The following is a 17,500-nucleotide window of genomic DNA, read 5'->3' as shown; positions in this document are numbered from 1 at the left end:
TTTCTACCTGGTAAACAACCCTGTTTCTACCTGGGGCCTCATTTATCATTGAGGTACGCCTTCTTTTACACGGTCTTTTTCGCGAGTTCAGGCGTACGCCATTTGCCCCCCCCACATTGCGATTTATCAAGCCGTAAGGGCGAAAATTTAGTCGCCTTTCTCCGCGCTTTTGTAGGACACCTCTCCAGTTGGCGTACCGATTTACACGGTGTTCTACGCCCTTCTTGAACACAGGGGGAACTGGCGACGCAGGTGGTGCGTCGGTGAATTACTATGTTTGACGGAGAGAATAAGAGCGACAGTTCATGAACGCACAATCATGTAGGCTACTAGGCCAATTCAGCACAAACATATATCGCAATGCAAGATTAGACGTGTCCTCTAACCGGCTCATTCATGGTTCGATATGGATTTGTTCCCCAAACTGTACCTATGCGCTGTCCCAAACCCTTCCGCGCTATATGTCACACACTTAATGCAGGCACTCCATCAAACGCAAATCATTGACCAATTAGATTGTCATTAATATGTGATCATGTGGACCTGTTTGCTGTTTGGTAAGCATATAAATGACAGTCCTCCTGTGCGTAATGCGAGCCTAAATGAATCCGGCGCTACAGAACTCCAAAGAGGTGACGGCGATGGCGACTGCACCCACATAAGGGCACCATCAGTGAATGAATACGTCTATGTGAATCGCAAAAATGTGCACACTATAAATACCCAAATCATATGTGACGCCGACATGCTCATCACAAGTGTAGTGGCACGGTGGCCTGGCTCCACGCATGACTCATTCATCCTGGCGCACAGCAGGGTAGGGCTAGACTGGAGGCAGGCGCTGCGCGTGACGGCTGGCTTGGTGTGTGCATAGCCAAGATACATATTCTTAGTCTTTTTTACTTTAATCTTTATTAGCATTTTCCATCCATACAACGACAATACCATAAAACATAAAAACTTACAATAACAGCTTATGGGTACTTCCATCCATGCAGCTTTTTTTTCTTACTCAAATATGACAATTGTAATACTAGTGGTATCATCACACTTCCTTCTATAATCCATCCATTTTTCCCATCTCCCTTCAAACTTTCCTTCCTGCATCCTCAATGCATAAATAAATCTCATAAATCTCCTCCACAACACCCACCACTGCTCCTTGGTTGGGGGTTCCACCTTATACCAAGCCCTCATTATTGTCTTTTTACTAGCAACCAATAGTAATTTCACTAGGTATCTGTCCCCTCCTTGTACATCATTCTGTTATGTTTGCCAAGATGTATATTCAAAGCTGATAAGAATGAGAACCAGTCAAGACCCCACCACAAAATGAGGACCCAAGCCCTCAGCCCCCTCCCCGTCATGAGGTTTACCAGCGGGGCCAAAGGGCCCACACTGAGGTCATGCGCCAGCTATGAAGACACAAACAAGTAAGGTTCACATTTCTACCATTTTATTGTCTGTTGGTGGGTGACTGTGTGAGGTGTGTGAGTGCGTTTGTGAGTGAATGTGTGAGGTCCGTGAGTGTGGTAGTGAGTGACTGTGTGAGGTCCTTGAGTGTGGTAGTGAGTGACTGTGTGAGGTCCGTGAGTGTGGTAGTGAGTGACAGTGTGAGGTCCGTGACAGCATGTGTGAGGGAATGAAGTGCAGTGAGGATGTCCTGTTGGCTCTGGTGGTGTAGTGTGGTGACCTCCACCAACTGCTGCACAACTGCCCCACAACTGCCCCAATCCCTTCTGCCATTTCCCTCTGGGCCTCTAGGGTCATGAGCCTCCAGCACAGCGTCTGATAGGAAGCCCAGCCCTCAGGGAACCTTGAGGCAGGGACGCTGGCAGCCGGAGGTGGAGGCGTGGGCGGTGGAGACGGAGACGGAGGCGCTGGAGATGGCACTGGAGGTGGAGGCCGGTGCGCTGGATGTAGAGGCTGCAACCGGCGGGGGCACGACCGTCAGGTCAAGGACCACTGCAGACTCCCCCTCCTCTGAGTCCCACCCCACGTCAGAGTCTGGAGAAACAATTTCAGTCATTTTCTTTGAGTTTGTCTGTTAACTTGATTATGCATTAAACATTTTATTGTGTAGCCATATTCAATTGATATGTTTTTCTGTTGGCAGCCAAATAAATGCTTAAGTGTGATTTACCGGGTGATTTAGATGAGAGTCTTAATAATGTGGTCTAACATTATGAAGTGGTCATCTGTGTTATCGTTCCCTGTTTTTGGTCCTGAATCGATCATAGCCTACCACAGAATGTGTGGAATGTTTGCTTTCCTCACTGCCACATAATACAGCATGTCCGTGTAGCCTACGCCACATACAGGATGCACGAAATACAGTACTAGACTACCTAAACTGTAGGAGCGATCAGACAAATGTAGGCTCGTACAAATAGCTTACCTTCCGAAGATGATTTTCTTTCCTCGCGTGGACCTCACCAACAAGCACATGCACCTCCGTCTCCGAAAGGTTTCTCTTCTTTCCGCGTTTTTCCATAAACGTATTTATCTGTCCCTATGCTCCACGCTATATTATGTCGGTTCCTTCCGGGGTATCCCCGTTGTGCCGTCATAGTTTTGACCATATATGGTTGGATTTGGGCGTGGAGAGGGCGGAACACGGGGCGCGTGCGCGTACGCTCTCTTCCCCGCCCGTCTCGGATTTCTCGTGCAGAAAAGGGCATACGACTTTTTTGATAGATCCGAAAAGCGTGTAAATATTCTCGTCGTACGCTACATTGTGCATTTTCCGCGTTTTCGTCGTACGCCCTCTTTTACACCTGAATTTACACGCTCTTTGATAAATGAAGCCCCTGGTAAACAACCCTGTTTCTACCTGGTAAACAATCCTGTTTCTACCTGGTAAACAATCCTGTTTCTACCTGGTAAACAATCCTGTTTCTACCTGGTAAACAATCCTGTTTCTACCTGGTAAACAACCCTGTTTCTACCTGGTAAACAATCCTGTTTCTCCCTGGTAAACAATCCTGTTTCTGCCTGGTAAACAACCCTGTTTCTCCCTGGTAAACAACCCTGTTTCTGCCTGGTAAACAACCCTGTTTCTCCCTGGTAAACAATCCTGTTTCTACCTGGTAAACAATCCTGTTTCTACCTGGTAAACAACCCTGTTTCTACCTGGTAAACAACCCTGTTTCTACCTGGTAAACAACCCTGTTTCTACCTGGTAAACAACCCTGCTTCTGCCTGGTAAACAACCCTGTTTCTGCCTGGTAAACAACCCTGTTTCTGCCTGGTAAACAACCCTGCTTCTGCCTGGTAAACAACCCTGCTTCTGCCTGGTAAACAACCCTGCTTCTGCCTGGTAAACAACCCTGCTTCTGCCTGGTAAACAACCCTGTTTCTGCCTGGTAAACAACCCTGTTTCTGCCTGGTAAACAACCCTGTTTCTGCCTGGTAAACAACCCTGCTTCTGCCTGGTAAACAACCCTGCTTCTGCCTGGTAAACAACCCTGCTTCTGCCTGGTAAACAACCCTGCTTCTGCCTGGTAAACAACCCTGTTTCTGCCTGGTAAACAACCCTGTTTCTGCCTGGTAAACAACCCTGCTTCTGCCTGGTAAACAACCCTGCTTCTGCCTGGTAAACAACCCTGCTTCTGCCTGGTAAACAACCCTGCTTCTGGCTGGTAAACAACCCTGCTTCTGCCTGGTAAACAACCCTGCTTCTGGCTGGTAAACAACCCTGCTTCTGCCTGGTAAACAACCCTGTTTCTGCCTGGTAAACAACCCTGCTTCTGCCTGGTAAACAACCCTGCTTCTGCCTGGTAAACAACCCTGCTTCTGGCTCGTAAACAACCCTGCTTCTGCCTGGTAAACAACCCTGCTTCTGCCTGGTAAACAACCCTGTTTCTGCCTGGTAAACAACCCTGTTTCTGCCTGGTAAACAACCCTCCGTTCAAGCCCTCTTCTGCCTAACTGTGTGTTCATGCATCTGTGAACCTCTCTAACAGCCTGTGCTGTTCTGGTTCAGCAATAAATCACACAAATGGACCCCTGGAGCATGAAATTCGATAAACTTTACAATGCGTGAAAGCAGACACTCCTAGCCCGGCTCATGTCTCTGTCTTGCACACACAACTGCTCATCTGTCTGGAAAACAACACAACCAAAGAACACAAAACACAGCCTCGTCTGGAACAGATTTACGACAGCGAGTCGGTGGTTGTAGCTAATTGTTCTATCATCCCTTAGGTGGGTGCTATACATTCAAAGGATGGCACAGTATATATCATGGTATGGTACTGTTTATGTCCTGATACAGTATATATCCTTGTATGGTGCGGTGCAGTCTATGTCCTGGTATGGTATAGTGTGGAGTACAGTACAGTTTTATGTCTGCAGTCAGTAACGCGTTCTGTAATGGCCTTAACACATGAGGAGCAGACTGGGATCTCCTTGACCAGCAATAAAGATATTTGCCTCAGGGAGTCAGGTGTGTGCGCGTGTGCGAAATGTGTTTGTGTGTGTTGGGCGGGTGTGTGCCTGCACAACACACACACACACACACACATGAATCTGCAGTCGCCAGTGGAAATTGTTCCCTGCATTTCACCCATCCAGGCTGTCTTCCTCCAGGGGCAGCCAGGAGAAGGGGGCAGCCATCGTTCATGGAAGCCGGGGACCAAATCCAATGTGCTCAGTCCAGGTCCTGGTCAGGGACAGGACTGAAGAACATCTGTTCTCCTACCATTTTTTCGTATTCAGTTCTTTGGGAGGAACCCTTGCGAACTCCCCTCAGAAAGGCCCGGAGACCTTCTTGCTGTGAGGTGACAGTACTAGGAACTGCGCCATTGTGCCGCACGTGAGCGAATTTGGGGTTCAGTGTCCTGCTCGAGGACACTTGAGCACATTGATGACGTGGGACCTTGTGATCCCCAGCCGGCCGCTCTACATCTCCAGCTACACGCTGTCAGCACAACACCTGCACCAGCAACACTGTACCAGCAACACCTGAACCAGCAACACTGTACCAGCAACACCTGAACTAGCAACACTGCACCAGCAACACTGTACCAGCAACACTGTACCAGCAACACCTGAACTAGCAACACTGCACCAGCAACACTGTACCAGCAACACTGTACCAGCAACACTGCACCAGCAACACCTGAACTAGCAACACTGCACCAGCAACACTGTACCAGCAACACTGCACCAGCAACACCTGAACCAGCAACACTGTACCAGCAACACCTGAACTAGCAACACTGCACCAGCAACACTGTACCAGCAACACTGTACCAGCAACACCTGAACTAGCAACACTGCACCAGCAACACTGTACCAGCAACACTGCACCAGCAACACTGTACCAGCAACACCTGCACCAGCAACACTGTACCAGCAAAACCTGAACCAGCAACACTGCACCAGCAACACCTGAACCAGCAACACCTGAACCAGCAACACCTGCACCAGCAACACTGTACCAGCAACACTGCACCAGCAACACTGTACCAGCAACACTGCACCAGCAACACTGCACCAGCAACACTGTACCAGCAACACTGTACCAGCAACACCTGCACACCCCTCACTCCTCCCCCTCCCCTCCCCTCTGCTTCCCCTTCACCCCACTAACAGCTACAGACCTCCCTCTCTCACCCCCTCACAGCTACAGACCTCCCTCTCTCACCCCCTCACAGCTACAGACCTCCCTCTCTCACCCCCTCACAGCTACAGACCTCCCTCTCTCACCCCCTCACAGCTACAGACCTCCCTCTCTCACCCCCTCACAGCTACAGACCTCCCTCTCTCACCCCCTCACAGCTACAGACCTCCCTCTCTCACCCCCTCACAGCTAGAGACCTCCCTCTCTCACCCCCTCACAGCTAGAGACCTCCCTCTCTCACCCCCTCACAGCTACAGACCTCCCTCTCTCACCCCCTCACAGCTACAGACCTCCCTCTCTCACCCCCTCACAGCTACAGACCTCCCTCTCTAACTCCTCCCCCTCACAGCTAGAGACCTCCCTCTCTAACTCCTCCCCTAACAGCTAAAGACCTCCCTCTCTAACTCCTCCCCCTCACAGCTAGAGACCTCCCTCTCTAACTCCTCCCCTCACAGCTAGAGACCTCCCTCTCTAACTCCTCCCCCTCACAGCTAGAGACCTCCCTCTCTAACTCCTCCCCTAACAGCTAAAGACCTCCCTCTCTAACTCCTCCCCCTCACAGCTAGAGACCTCCCTCTCTGACTCCTCCCCCTCACAGCTAGAGACCTCCCTCTCTAACTCCTCCCCTAACAGCTAAAGACCTCCCTCTCTAACTCCTCCCCCTCACAGCTAGAGACCTCCCTCTCTGACTCCTCCCCCTCACAGCTAGAGACCTCCCTCTCTAACTCCTCCCCCTCACAGCTAGAGACCTCCCTCTCTGACTCCTCCCCCTCACAGCTAGAGACCTCCCTCTCTAACTCCTCCCCTAACAGCTAAAGACCTCCCTCTCTAACTCCTCCCCCTCACCCCTCCTCACTGTCCCAACCCCACTCTGGCCCCTCAGCTGTGGCCCACTGTCATAAATGGAAAGAGCAGCCAGGGTCCTGTCACACACACACGCACGCACGCACGCACGCACACACACACACACACACACACACACACACACACTTGAATAATTTATTTCTATCCACATAAATAGAAATACAAAGGACATAAAAACTAACAATGTCAGACATTAGGAGGTCAGTCAGTTACACATGTGCCTAGTTGGCCTCACATTGTTACATAGACAAGACGATGACAGTGATGGGTTGAAAGGTCACAGTAGCCCTAACCCAACTTAATGGCTATAGAAAACAGCGCCTCCTAGTGAAGGAAAAGGGCCAGTGATGTGTTTGTGTTGGAGAGCAGGTTAGTCAGTTAGCCTTAACGGCCCTTTAAGCAGCTGGTGTCGCGGGGTCAGCTGGATGGAGAGGAATCTCTGACCGTGTTACTGAAAGGTCGCGGGTTCACGCGGGAGTGTTTATGCATGCTAACATCCTGGCAGTGTCCAGAGCGCGCCGTTGTGTGGACTCTCCAGACCACAGTGTGATGAGTGGACTCTCCAGACCACAGCGTGATGAGGGGACTCTCCAGACCACAGCGTGATGAGTAGACTCTCCAGACCACAGCGTGATGAGTGGACTCTCCAGACCACAGCGTGATGAGTGGACTCTCCAGACCACAGTGTGATGAGTGGACTCTCCAGACCACAGCGTGATTAGGGGCTCTGGACAACTGGTGACTGGGCCTGTATCCGCGCATCTCCGTGTTGCTTCGACCTTTGACACTTGTCCACATGTCGAAGTGTCCTTGAGCAAGACACCTCACCCCAAATTGCTCCCAATGAGCAGGTTAGCACCTTGCATGGAAGCTACCGCCATTGGTGTGTGAATGTGTGTGTGAATGGGTGAATGAGAGGCCATTGTAAAGCGCTTTGAGTGCCGCTAAGGTGGAAGTCCATTTACCATTTGATCTCTACAGCCTCTCTGGTGTAGACAGAGAGACTTTACTACTATGCAGGTCTAGGTTGGGCTTGACCAACCTAACTCCTCCTCCTCACAGCTAGAGACCTCCCTCTCTAACTCCTCCCCCTCACAGCTAGAGACCTCCCTCTCTAACTCCTCCCCCTCACAGCTAGAGACCTCCCTCTCTAACTCCTCCCCCTCACAGCTAGAGACCTCCCTCTAACTCCTCCCCCTCACAGCTAGAGACCTCAAAACGGAAGTCTTGAGTTAAAACTTGGTTCAAACTGTGCAGCTGCTGCTAGTAAGCTGTCACCATGAACATATCATGAGAAAACCACTGTCTTATTGTCGTTGCCGGGGTGCAGAAGCTTCATCGGTGATGAGCAGCAGTTCTAAGCTGGATATCTTGTGGTTCTAGATGAAGAGGACCTCTGTGTGTAACACCCAGCGAGGCATGGTTCTAACATCTGTTCTTAGGTGTTCTGTCTGGTTCTACCCAGCGAGGCACGGTTCTAACATCTGTTCTTGGGTGTTCTGTCTGGTTCTAGGTGAAGAGGACGTACTCCCACGGAACGTACCGCGCGGGCGCCATGCGTCAGATCAGTCTGGTGGGGGCGGTGGACGAGGAGGTGGGAGACTACTTCCCAGAATTCCTCAGCATGCTGGGGGAGTCGCCCTTCCTGGAGGTGAGAGGTCAAAGCTAGGACTACAACGTCAGGACTGATAGGACTACAAAGCTAGGACTACAACATCAGGACTGATAGGACTACAAAGCTAGGACTACAACATCAGGACTGATAGGACTACAAAGCTAGGACTACAACTTCAGGACTGATAGGACTACAAAGCTAAGACTACAACATCAGGACTGATAGGACTACAATGCTAGGACTACAACGTCAGGACTGATGTGACTACAAAGCTAGGACTACAACGTCAGGACTGATAGGACTACAAAGCTAAGACTACAACATCAGGACTGATAGGACTACAAAGCTAGGACTACAACATCAGGACTGATAGGACTACAAAGCTAGGACTACAACTTCAGGACTGATAGGACTACAAAGCTAGGACTACAACTTCAGGACTGATAGGACTACAAAGCTAGGACTACAACTTTAGAACTGAGTTGTTTAGAAACGCCACCTTCCTCACCTCCACTCTGATCTCAGATGAATGGATGGGTGCAAAATGTGTGGTTCTCTTCACAGCTGCTACACATGCAGTCATGACAGATCAGTGATTTATCCAATGGAGGAAGGAAGGAAGAATACATTTTGGAGAAACTGAACAGGGCCATGGACTGACAGTAACTTTGAGTAATGGTAGATCTCTCATATTTATCTTTGGCCAGTAAACCACCCCAGGGCAGATGTGTTCCATTTCAGATTCAGTTCACTTTTTTTTTGGTTTCACTGAACTGGGAAAAGAAAACTAACCCCCACCCCTTCCCCCTCAGCGGACGTTGCCATGGGGAACGTTCTCCAGCCTGAGGCTGAAGAGTCCGACGGAGAGCGATGACGGTCCAATCATGTGGGTGCGTCCCGGAGAGCAGATGATCCCTGTGGCTGACGTGCCAAAGTCCCCTTTCAAGAGGAAAAGGTAGGCTTCCCAACTCCACACACACACACACACACACACACACACACACACACACAGGTTTGTTTTACTATACTTGTGGGGACAGCCTAAACCCTAATCCTAAACCCTAACCCTAGTCCTAAACTCAACTCTATATATAATATAATATAGTCCTAACCCATCCATCATCAAAGTCCAGACTCTGTCTCCGGACTCTGAGCAAATTATACTTTTCATAGTATTATTATTATTATTATTATTATTTCATATGATTATTTATTATTATTATTATTATTATTATTATTATTGTTAATATTATTATTATTATTATTATTTTCATAGTATTATTTCCGAGACATCGCCACGATATCAAACACACAAAGTCAAAATTCTCCGCTTTCTCCGCTGCAAGCACTTTGAATGCAGGTATGAATTCCCGGTATGGAATGAATCAGCCGATTTATTCGAGAAAAATCAACGAATGTCCTCTACTTTGAGGGGTTGGTTTGGGCAGTGTTGCTACATGTGGGCTACCATGGATAACATTAGGCGGTTGAGAAATTGTCAATCTGATCTGGCAACACTGGATTGAGTTGACGGCGCAGATGCGGAGTTGACAGCACAGCTGACTTTAGTTTCGTCTGCAGTTAGTTAGCGAGTAGCTAGCGAGTAGCTAGCTAGTAGCTCGCCTGGCGTTAGTTTTAGCCTGTTATTTCTAGTGTAGCTAAAATGGCATGTTCAAAGTCCACAGTAAAAATTATCAATTCAAAGATGAATGGATCGAAAAATATCCCTTCATCCTCAATCCAACGAACACCAAAAAGATGCGCTTAATATGCCAATAAACTGCACAGTAGCTCTTGTGAAGTGGTCATTTGAAACGCCGCTATGAAACAACATCATTTTGAAGCAACCTTTCCTCAGAATTCAGTGCTAAGAACCAGAAAAATCAATGGGATGAAATTGGACAGGAGGAGAGGATACAGGAGGTGAGGACATAAGGCAGGAGGTGAGGAGAGCAGACAGGAGGAGAGGACACAAGAGGAGAGGACACAGGAGGGTTAGTTTTACGAGTAGAGACAAGACTTGAAATTATTCAACTTGATTCACCTTTGTTTGGGGGTTAGGTGGTGAAAGGGAAATGGTATTTTGTATTATAATTGTTTTCCTAAAAAAAAAGACCTTTAGGATTTGTATTTGAGTACCCCTGTTCTAACCATAACCATATAGCCATATACAGTAACCATAACCATGCCCATACGATAACCTCCTCCCAAAAATCTTAATCTAACCCTAAACATAAGCTTTGACCTGTAACCCTAACCATAACCATAATTGTAACCTGAGCCCTAAACCCTAACCTTTGACCCTAAAATTAACCCTAAACTTGTGAGGACCTTCCAAACGTCCCTACAAGTGACAACGGTTCTAGTTTTACTATTCTTGTAAGGACATTTGGCTGCACACACACACACATGCACGCGCACACACACACACTCGTGCACGCACACATGCACACACACGAGGGACTGAGAGGGGCTAAGTCAGGACTTCAGCTCTGTAGTGGATGTGTTTATATTGGCTGCAGCTTAAGTGTCTGTTCTGCTTGAACGCTGATTTCACACGGCGCTGAATGTGATGAGATGAGATCCTCCAGCCTTCCTTCTCTTTTGTTATTCCCTCATTGTGCATGTGATTTTATCTAAAGAACATGTGATTTTATCTAAAGAGCATTTGATTTTATCTAAAGAGCATGTGATTTTATCTAAAGAGCATGTGATTTTATCTAAAGAACATGTGGTTTTATCTAAAGAGCATGTGATTTTATCTAAAGAGCACTTGGTTTTATCTAAAGAGCATGTGATTTTATCTAAAGCATGTGATTTTTCTAAAAACCATGTGATTCTATCTACAGACCATGTGATTTTATCTAAAGAGCATGTGATTTTTTTTAAAAACCATGTGATTTTATCTAAAGAGCATGTGATTTTTTCTAAAGAGCATGCGATTTTATCTAAAGAGCATGTGATTTTATCTAAAGAGCATGTGATTTTATCTAAAGAACATGTGATTTTATCTAAAGCATGTGATTTTTCTAAAAACCATGTGATTCTATCTACAAACCATGTGATTATATCTACAAACCATGTGATTTTATCTAAAGAGCATGTGATTTTTTCTAAAGAGCATGTGATTTTATCTAAAGAGCATGTGATTTTTTCTAAAGACCATGTGATTTTATCTAAAGAGCATGTGATTTTTTCTAAAGAGCATGTGATTTTATCTAAAGAACATGTGATTTTATCTAAAGAGCACGTGATTTTATCGACAGCATGCGATTTTATCTAAAGACCATGTGATTTTGTCTAAAGAACATGTGATTTTATCTAAAAACCACTTGATTTATCTAAAGAGCATGTGATTTTATCTAAAGAGCATGTGATTTTATCTAAAGAGCATGTGATTTTATCTAAAGAGCATGTGATTTATCTAAAGAGCACATGATTTTAGCACTCCATTCACATGCCGTGTCCCACACACACACACACACACACACACACACACACACACACACACACACACACACACACACACACACATACACACACTCTGAGTGATGCAGGATGAGGCAATTAGCACATCTTTGTGTTTATCATCATGTCACTGTCCCTGCTGCAACAGAGCAGCCAATTAATTCTGCCCTCAGTGTGTGTGTGCGTGTGTGTGCGTGTGTGTGTGTGTGTGTGCGCGCATGTGTGCGTGTGTGTGCGTGCGTATGTGTGTGTGTGTGTGTGCCAGCATGCGTGTAAGTGTGTGTGTCTCAGCCTCCCGCTTCCCTCTGAGATGAGATCATTGTGATGCTAATCAAAGCCATGACAGGAGTGGGAGAGCAGCCAGTCTACACACACACACACACACACACACACACACACACTCACACTCACACACACACACACATTCCTCCCAGTGATGCAGACGGGGACATTTTTAGGGACCTTTTCTGCTGATAATGGCCTTACAGTCTAGCGAGGCAGTATGATTTGGAGGCAGCGTTTTGTATGAAATGACCAGTAAAGGAGTCTGGATTGATGCCATGTCACTAAAATACCGAAAGTTGACGTCCGTCAGTTACAACTGCCACCTGTCGGTCAATCATCGCTAAAAAAAAATAATTCTGGAAAAAAGTTTGCTGTGCAACATTACATTACATTTAGCTGACACTTTTATCCAAAGTGACTTAAAATAATAGGCTCCGCCCAGCGACCGCTGGCAGAGGGTATATTTTGGGTCATGTGTGTTATTTCCTTCTTTCATTTAGTCACATAGCAGGATTATACAAAAACTACCGAGAGATTTTCATGAAACTCGGAAGTTTCAAGTAAGAACACATTACATTTAGCTGTGGATCAGAATCACAGGACGGATGCATGAATTAAAAGAAAACAACATTTTCCATACTTAGACCGGCTTCCTTCCCTTTATATTTACTTCTCCTGCCGGATTTCATATACCGCCGGTAGCCGAGCGGTAATGGACCAGTCTAGCAATGTGTCGGCCCGGGTTCGGCTTTTGATATCAACTTTTTTTTTTTGCTGTTTACGCCCAATATTGTCTTATGCTTCTATGCATGTAAAACAAAATCATATCTGACTCATGAAAAACAAATCAGATAAACACTGTATTAGGAAAAGTTACATTTTCTTATAGGGCTGCCCCCTTAAAGTCCACATGTCCAATCATCAGTCGGAGACTCTTAAGTCGACTCAGATTCTTGAAGTCGAGCAGACGTTTTTTTGCTCCACTGTCAAGATGCACTGGTGGGCTAAGACAACTCACCTGCCTTGTGATTTATATAAGACAGGCCAATCATTGCTTTTAGACCTAGGTTATTCATCCATCCATTCATCTTCATCCGCTTATCCGGGGTGGGGTCGCGGAGGCAGCAGTTCCAGCAGGGGGCCCCAGGCATCCCTTTCCCTGGCAGCATCAACCAGCTCTGCCTGAGTTATTACTGGAGATATTTGTTGTGCAGTAAAAGGAGACTTAAGACTGAGAAGACTGAGTCTCCCCTCCCCAGTGGGCCTAGCCTACTGTGCACCAGCAATCACATGCACAGAAAATCACTACATAAAACTGCTTTCCTAGATCAATCACCAAGATATCGTTGGATTTTTTTTTTTTCTTCCCATAGACAGATTGACCTCTAACATCCACGAAAATTCTTCAGTGACAAAACCTTTCCTTGTTGACTGCTGCCCAATGCATGAGCCTATTCACGCACACTTTCAAATGCGCAGTTGAGGAGATTATCGTCAAACCGCCCAACCCTGATGTAGGCTATGGGAAACACTGCATAAAAACATGGGGGCATCTGAAGTAGATGGACAATGTGGGCTAGATGATTCATGTTAAGCAAGAAAAACAGGCGTCTTTTATTGTGCTGCCTGCGAGTTTGAGTTAGTTTGACAGCTGTCCCGACTCCCGCGGTCTCCCCTCATCCTAACGGTAGACATATGGAGAAAAAATGAGGAACGAATCATCGAATCTCTGGTTTGAATAGGCGAATCTGATTCGACTCACAAAATTCAGTGTCGGGGACAGCCCTTTTTTCTTAGCCTGGATCCTGTGGTATTAGCCTACATATAAACCATAAGCTACCTGCACATCTGGGCTGAGGTTTTGCCCCTTGAGTGTCAGGTTTCACTAATTGTGTGTTCTTTTTCATTTGAGTGTTGAAGAAAACAATAAAAACAGTATTATCCCCCACATAGCAGGATTATACAAAAATTACCAGAGCGATCGGAACATCCCACAAACTATTTTCTACTAAGTCAGTGTACTACTACTTTCTAGAACTCACAAATGTATCTCCTTTCTAAAACAAGTGACTAAGAGCATAATCTAGTGCTGAAGGCAAAGTAAAAAATAGCAAACAAAAAATACAATAGGTGCTTAATTTACATAGTAAAACTAGTCACTTTACATAGCTAGATAGAGATATTGGCCCAAACTTGTTTATTTGTACCGAAACCGTCAGATCAGATTTACAGACCGGTGTTATTTGGATAAATTGACCACATATTGGGAATCTACATGGCTATTTGCATCCCTGAAAACATGCTAAAACCCTTAGAGAGATACCTGAGAGATACAGGTAGAGATACAGGTAGAGATACAGGTAGAGGCCATGCTGAAAGTCTGTGTGCAACGACACAATTAAACTCGATCTCAAAGCCTTTTCATAGCCAATGTTTTGTACACTAGCATGAGTCCCTCATGTCACTTCCTGGGTAGACAGGAAGCTGGTGGATAGATGGGCTGTTAGCACAACAGTGAGTAGGGGAGATGAGAGAGGAGGAGCCGCTGGTGATAAATCCTCCGTCCTCCAATCTGAACCGTCTCTTCCCTCTCAGTGTCTGGAGCTCCTCCTCCTCCTCCTCCTCCTCCTCCTCCTCGTCTCTTCCCTCTCACCGTCCTCCTCCTGAACCCACTCCTCTCTCCATACCCCCCCCCTCCCCTCTGAAAAGGCCCTCATGTAAAACATGTGATTTATGTGTTTGTCCTCCGGCCTACATGAGGAAAAACCCCTGTTGCTGCTCTGGGAGCAGGAAACACGCATGTGATCTGGACCATGTACATACATGTGAGAGAGAGACACAGAGAGAGAGAGACACAGAGAGAGAGAGAGAGAAGGAGAGACAGAGAGAGAGAGAGACAGACAGAGAGATACAGAGAGAGAGAGAGAGAAGGAGAGAGAGACAGAGAGAGAGAGAGACAGACAGAGAGATACAGAGAGATACAGAGAGAGATATACGGAGAGAGAGAGATACACAGAGAGAGAGACAGACAGAGAGAGAGAGACAGAGAGAGATACAGAGAGAGAGAGAGAGAGACAGAGAGACACAAAGAGAGAGAGACAAACAGAGACACACACACACAGAGAGAGACAGAAAGAGAGAGACAGAGGAGAGTTGGAAGAGCAGACGGGTGAGAGGCAGCGGTAGTGATGGAGATGTAGAGGGCTTAGTCTGCTAGTCTTCTGTTAGCTGCAGGCGTAGTTGTACGTTGTCCTTCTTATCTCATTGTTCCTCCCTCTCTCTCCAGGGTGCTGTGGTCTTTCTGTGGGTCCCAGCTTTGCATTCATTACTTTATCATGGCAGGCAGACTTCTCCTCTACTGCTGCATACTAAACAGCTCTCTCTCTCCCCCCCCCCTCTCTCTCTCCCCCCCCCCCCCTCTCTCTCTCTCTCTCTCTCTCTCCCGTTCTCTCTGTTCTTCCCTGAGTCGTGTCCTCGTCAGTGAGTGTTGTTAGGAGTGTAAAAGTCTACCCTTAACCCTGTTCTCCTGTCACTGTCGTCTTCATAATTTCTTTAAACCCCACGCTGGTCTTCGCACAGGGTTGTGGGAAATGTTGTTTCATGTAGGCTTAGTTAGTTAGTTAGCTAGTTAGCTAGATAGTTAGCCAAGTAAGTTTGCTTTTTAGTTAGTTGTCCCCCACCTGAGGAAATCAGAGGGAGGTCTATTCAATCCGTCACACAGGATGTACCAGAGCCCACCACTAGGGGGCTATCCCCAGGTCACAGTGCAGATGGACAATGACCTGAAGCATGCTGCGAAAGCAACCAAAGAGTCTTTCAAGGCAAAGAAGTGTAATGTTCTGCAATGGCCAAGTCAATGACCTGAGCATGCATTTCACCTGCTGAGGACAAAACTGAAGGGAAACCGCCCACAGATCAAGCAGGAAGTGAAGACAGGTGCAGTAGAGGCCTGGCAGAGCATCACCAGGGATGAAACCTGGCGTCTGGTGACATCTGTGGGCTCCAGACTTCAGGCTGCCACTGACTGCAAAGGATTTGCAACCAAATATTTAAAATTACCATTTGATTTATGATTATGTTAGTTTATCCAATTACTTTTGGTCCCTTATAAAGGGGGTTACCGCATATACAAAGTGTTGTAATTCTTACACCGTTCACCTGATTTGGATGTAAATATCCTCAAATTAAAGCTGAAAGTCTGCACTTAAAACACATATTGATTGTTTCATTTCAAATCCATTGGGGTGGTGTTCTGAGCCAGAATGATGAAAATTGTGTTACTGTCCAAATATTTATAGACCTAACTGTACATAACAGAAGAAATCTTTATTCGTCACACATTCGTCTATTTTTTTTATTTTTTTTACACACGTGAAATGGGCGACACTTGGGAACACACACACACACACACACACACACACACACACACACATGCATTTAGAGTCGCTGATTAAATGTTCTCTGCACTTAACCCATCCCGACGTCCTTCCCCCAAGGGCAGACAGTAGGCAGGGTGCATGCTGGGACGCGCCCCCCTCCCTGACGCACACAGCGTTAGCTGACTGTTATCCTGCATGGTTTTCATATTGGGGTCTTTTGGGAGGAACCCCTTGGGAGCACGGGGAGGACAGATTTTGGGGTTCAGGGTCAAAGTGCTCAAGAACACGTTGGTATGGCAGGGAGCTGGGTGGAAGTGCACACAGGTGCATCCACCTCGCCGGACTGCGTCTTATTCAGCAGGTATCAGGTATGCTGTACGGCGCTAAGCACGCCCCCTCAGAGTCCCATACCTGCGGCCTGGTGGCAGAGTGTTATAGTGGGTCTGGAGGGGTGGTCAGGTGATGTAGGCTAGTGTTCAGCCTGGAGTGTTGAGTATGGAGGGGTGGTCAGGTGATGTAGGCTAGTGTTCAGCCTGGAGTGTTGAGTATGGAGGGGTGGTCAGGTGATGTAGGCTAGTGTTCAGCCTGGAGTGTTGAGTATGGAGGGGTGGTCGGGTGAAGTGGAGATGAACCCGGCTTTGCGGAGCACACTAATGTAATGAGGACAGAGTTTGAGTAAGTAGACCGGTGAGTTTATGGGCAGTTTTTATAATCCGTTACAGTTTATTGCGTTGTTTGACACGGATTGAAAAAGCATATGTTGTTGTATGAGCAGTGGTTCCCCAGAGCTGTGTTACGGTCGGGGTTTGGGTTTGAGGAGGATCCAGAGATGTGTTACGGTAGGGGTTTGGGTTTGAGGAGGATCCAGAGATGTGTTACGGTAGGGGTTTGGGTTTGAGGAGGATCCAGAGATGTGTTACGGTCGGGGTTTGGGTTTGAGGAGGATCCAGAGCTGTGTTACGGTCGGGGTTTGGGTTTGAGGAGGACCCAGAGCTGTGTTACGGTAGGGGTTTGGGTTTGAGGAGGACCCAGAGATGTGTTACGGTAGGGGTTTGGGTTTGACAGGGAGGATCCAGAGCTGTGTTACGGTAGGGGTTTGGGTTTGAGGAGGATCCAGAGCTGTGTTACGGTAGGGGTTTGGGTTTGACAGGGAGGATCCAGAGATGTGTTACGGTCGGGGTTTGGGTTTGAGGAGGATCCAGAGATGTGTTACGGTAGGGGTTTGGGTTTGAGGAGGATCCAGAGATGTGTTACGGTAGGGGT

General features: G+C 47.1%; 1 protein-coding gene across 1 annotated transcript in view; it reads left to right on the top strand.

Moving 5' to 3' along the window:
• Positions 1–17,500, top strand: part of LOC311316730 (lysine-specific demethylase RSBN1L-like) — a gene marked incomplete at both ends in the record, with an annotated part of 41,576 nt that overhangs the window by 18,315 nt on the left and 5,761 nt on the right. The window contains 2 exons of the mRNA XM_084447659.1: positions 8,004–8,141; positions 8,918–9,060. Coding sequence (XP_084303785.1) covers positions 8,004–8,141; positions 8,918–9,060 — 281 coding nt within the window. The remainder of the gene's footprint in view (positions 1–8,003; positions 8,142–8,917; positions 9,061–17,500) is intronic.

The sequence above is a fragment of the Borostomias antarcticus genome (genome assembly GCF_949987555.1).
Source record: "Borostomias antarcticus genome assembly, chromosome: 13".
Taxonomy (NCBI): Eukaryota; Metazoa; Chordata; class Actinopteri; order Stomiiformes; family Stomiidae; genus Borostomias; species Borostomias antarcticus.
This window is presented reverse-complemented; position numbering and strand designations above follow the sequence as displayed.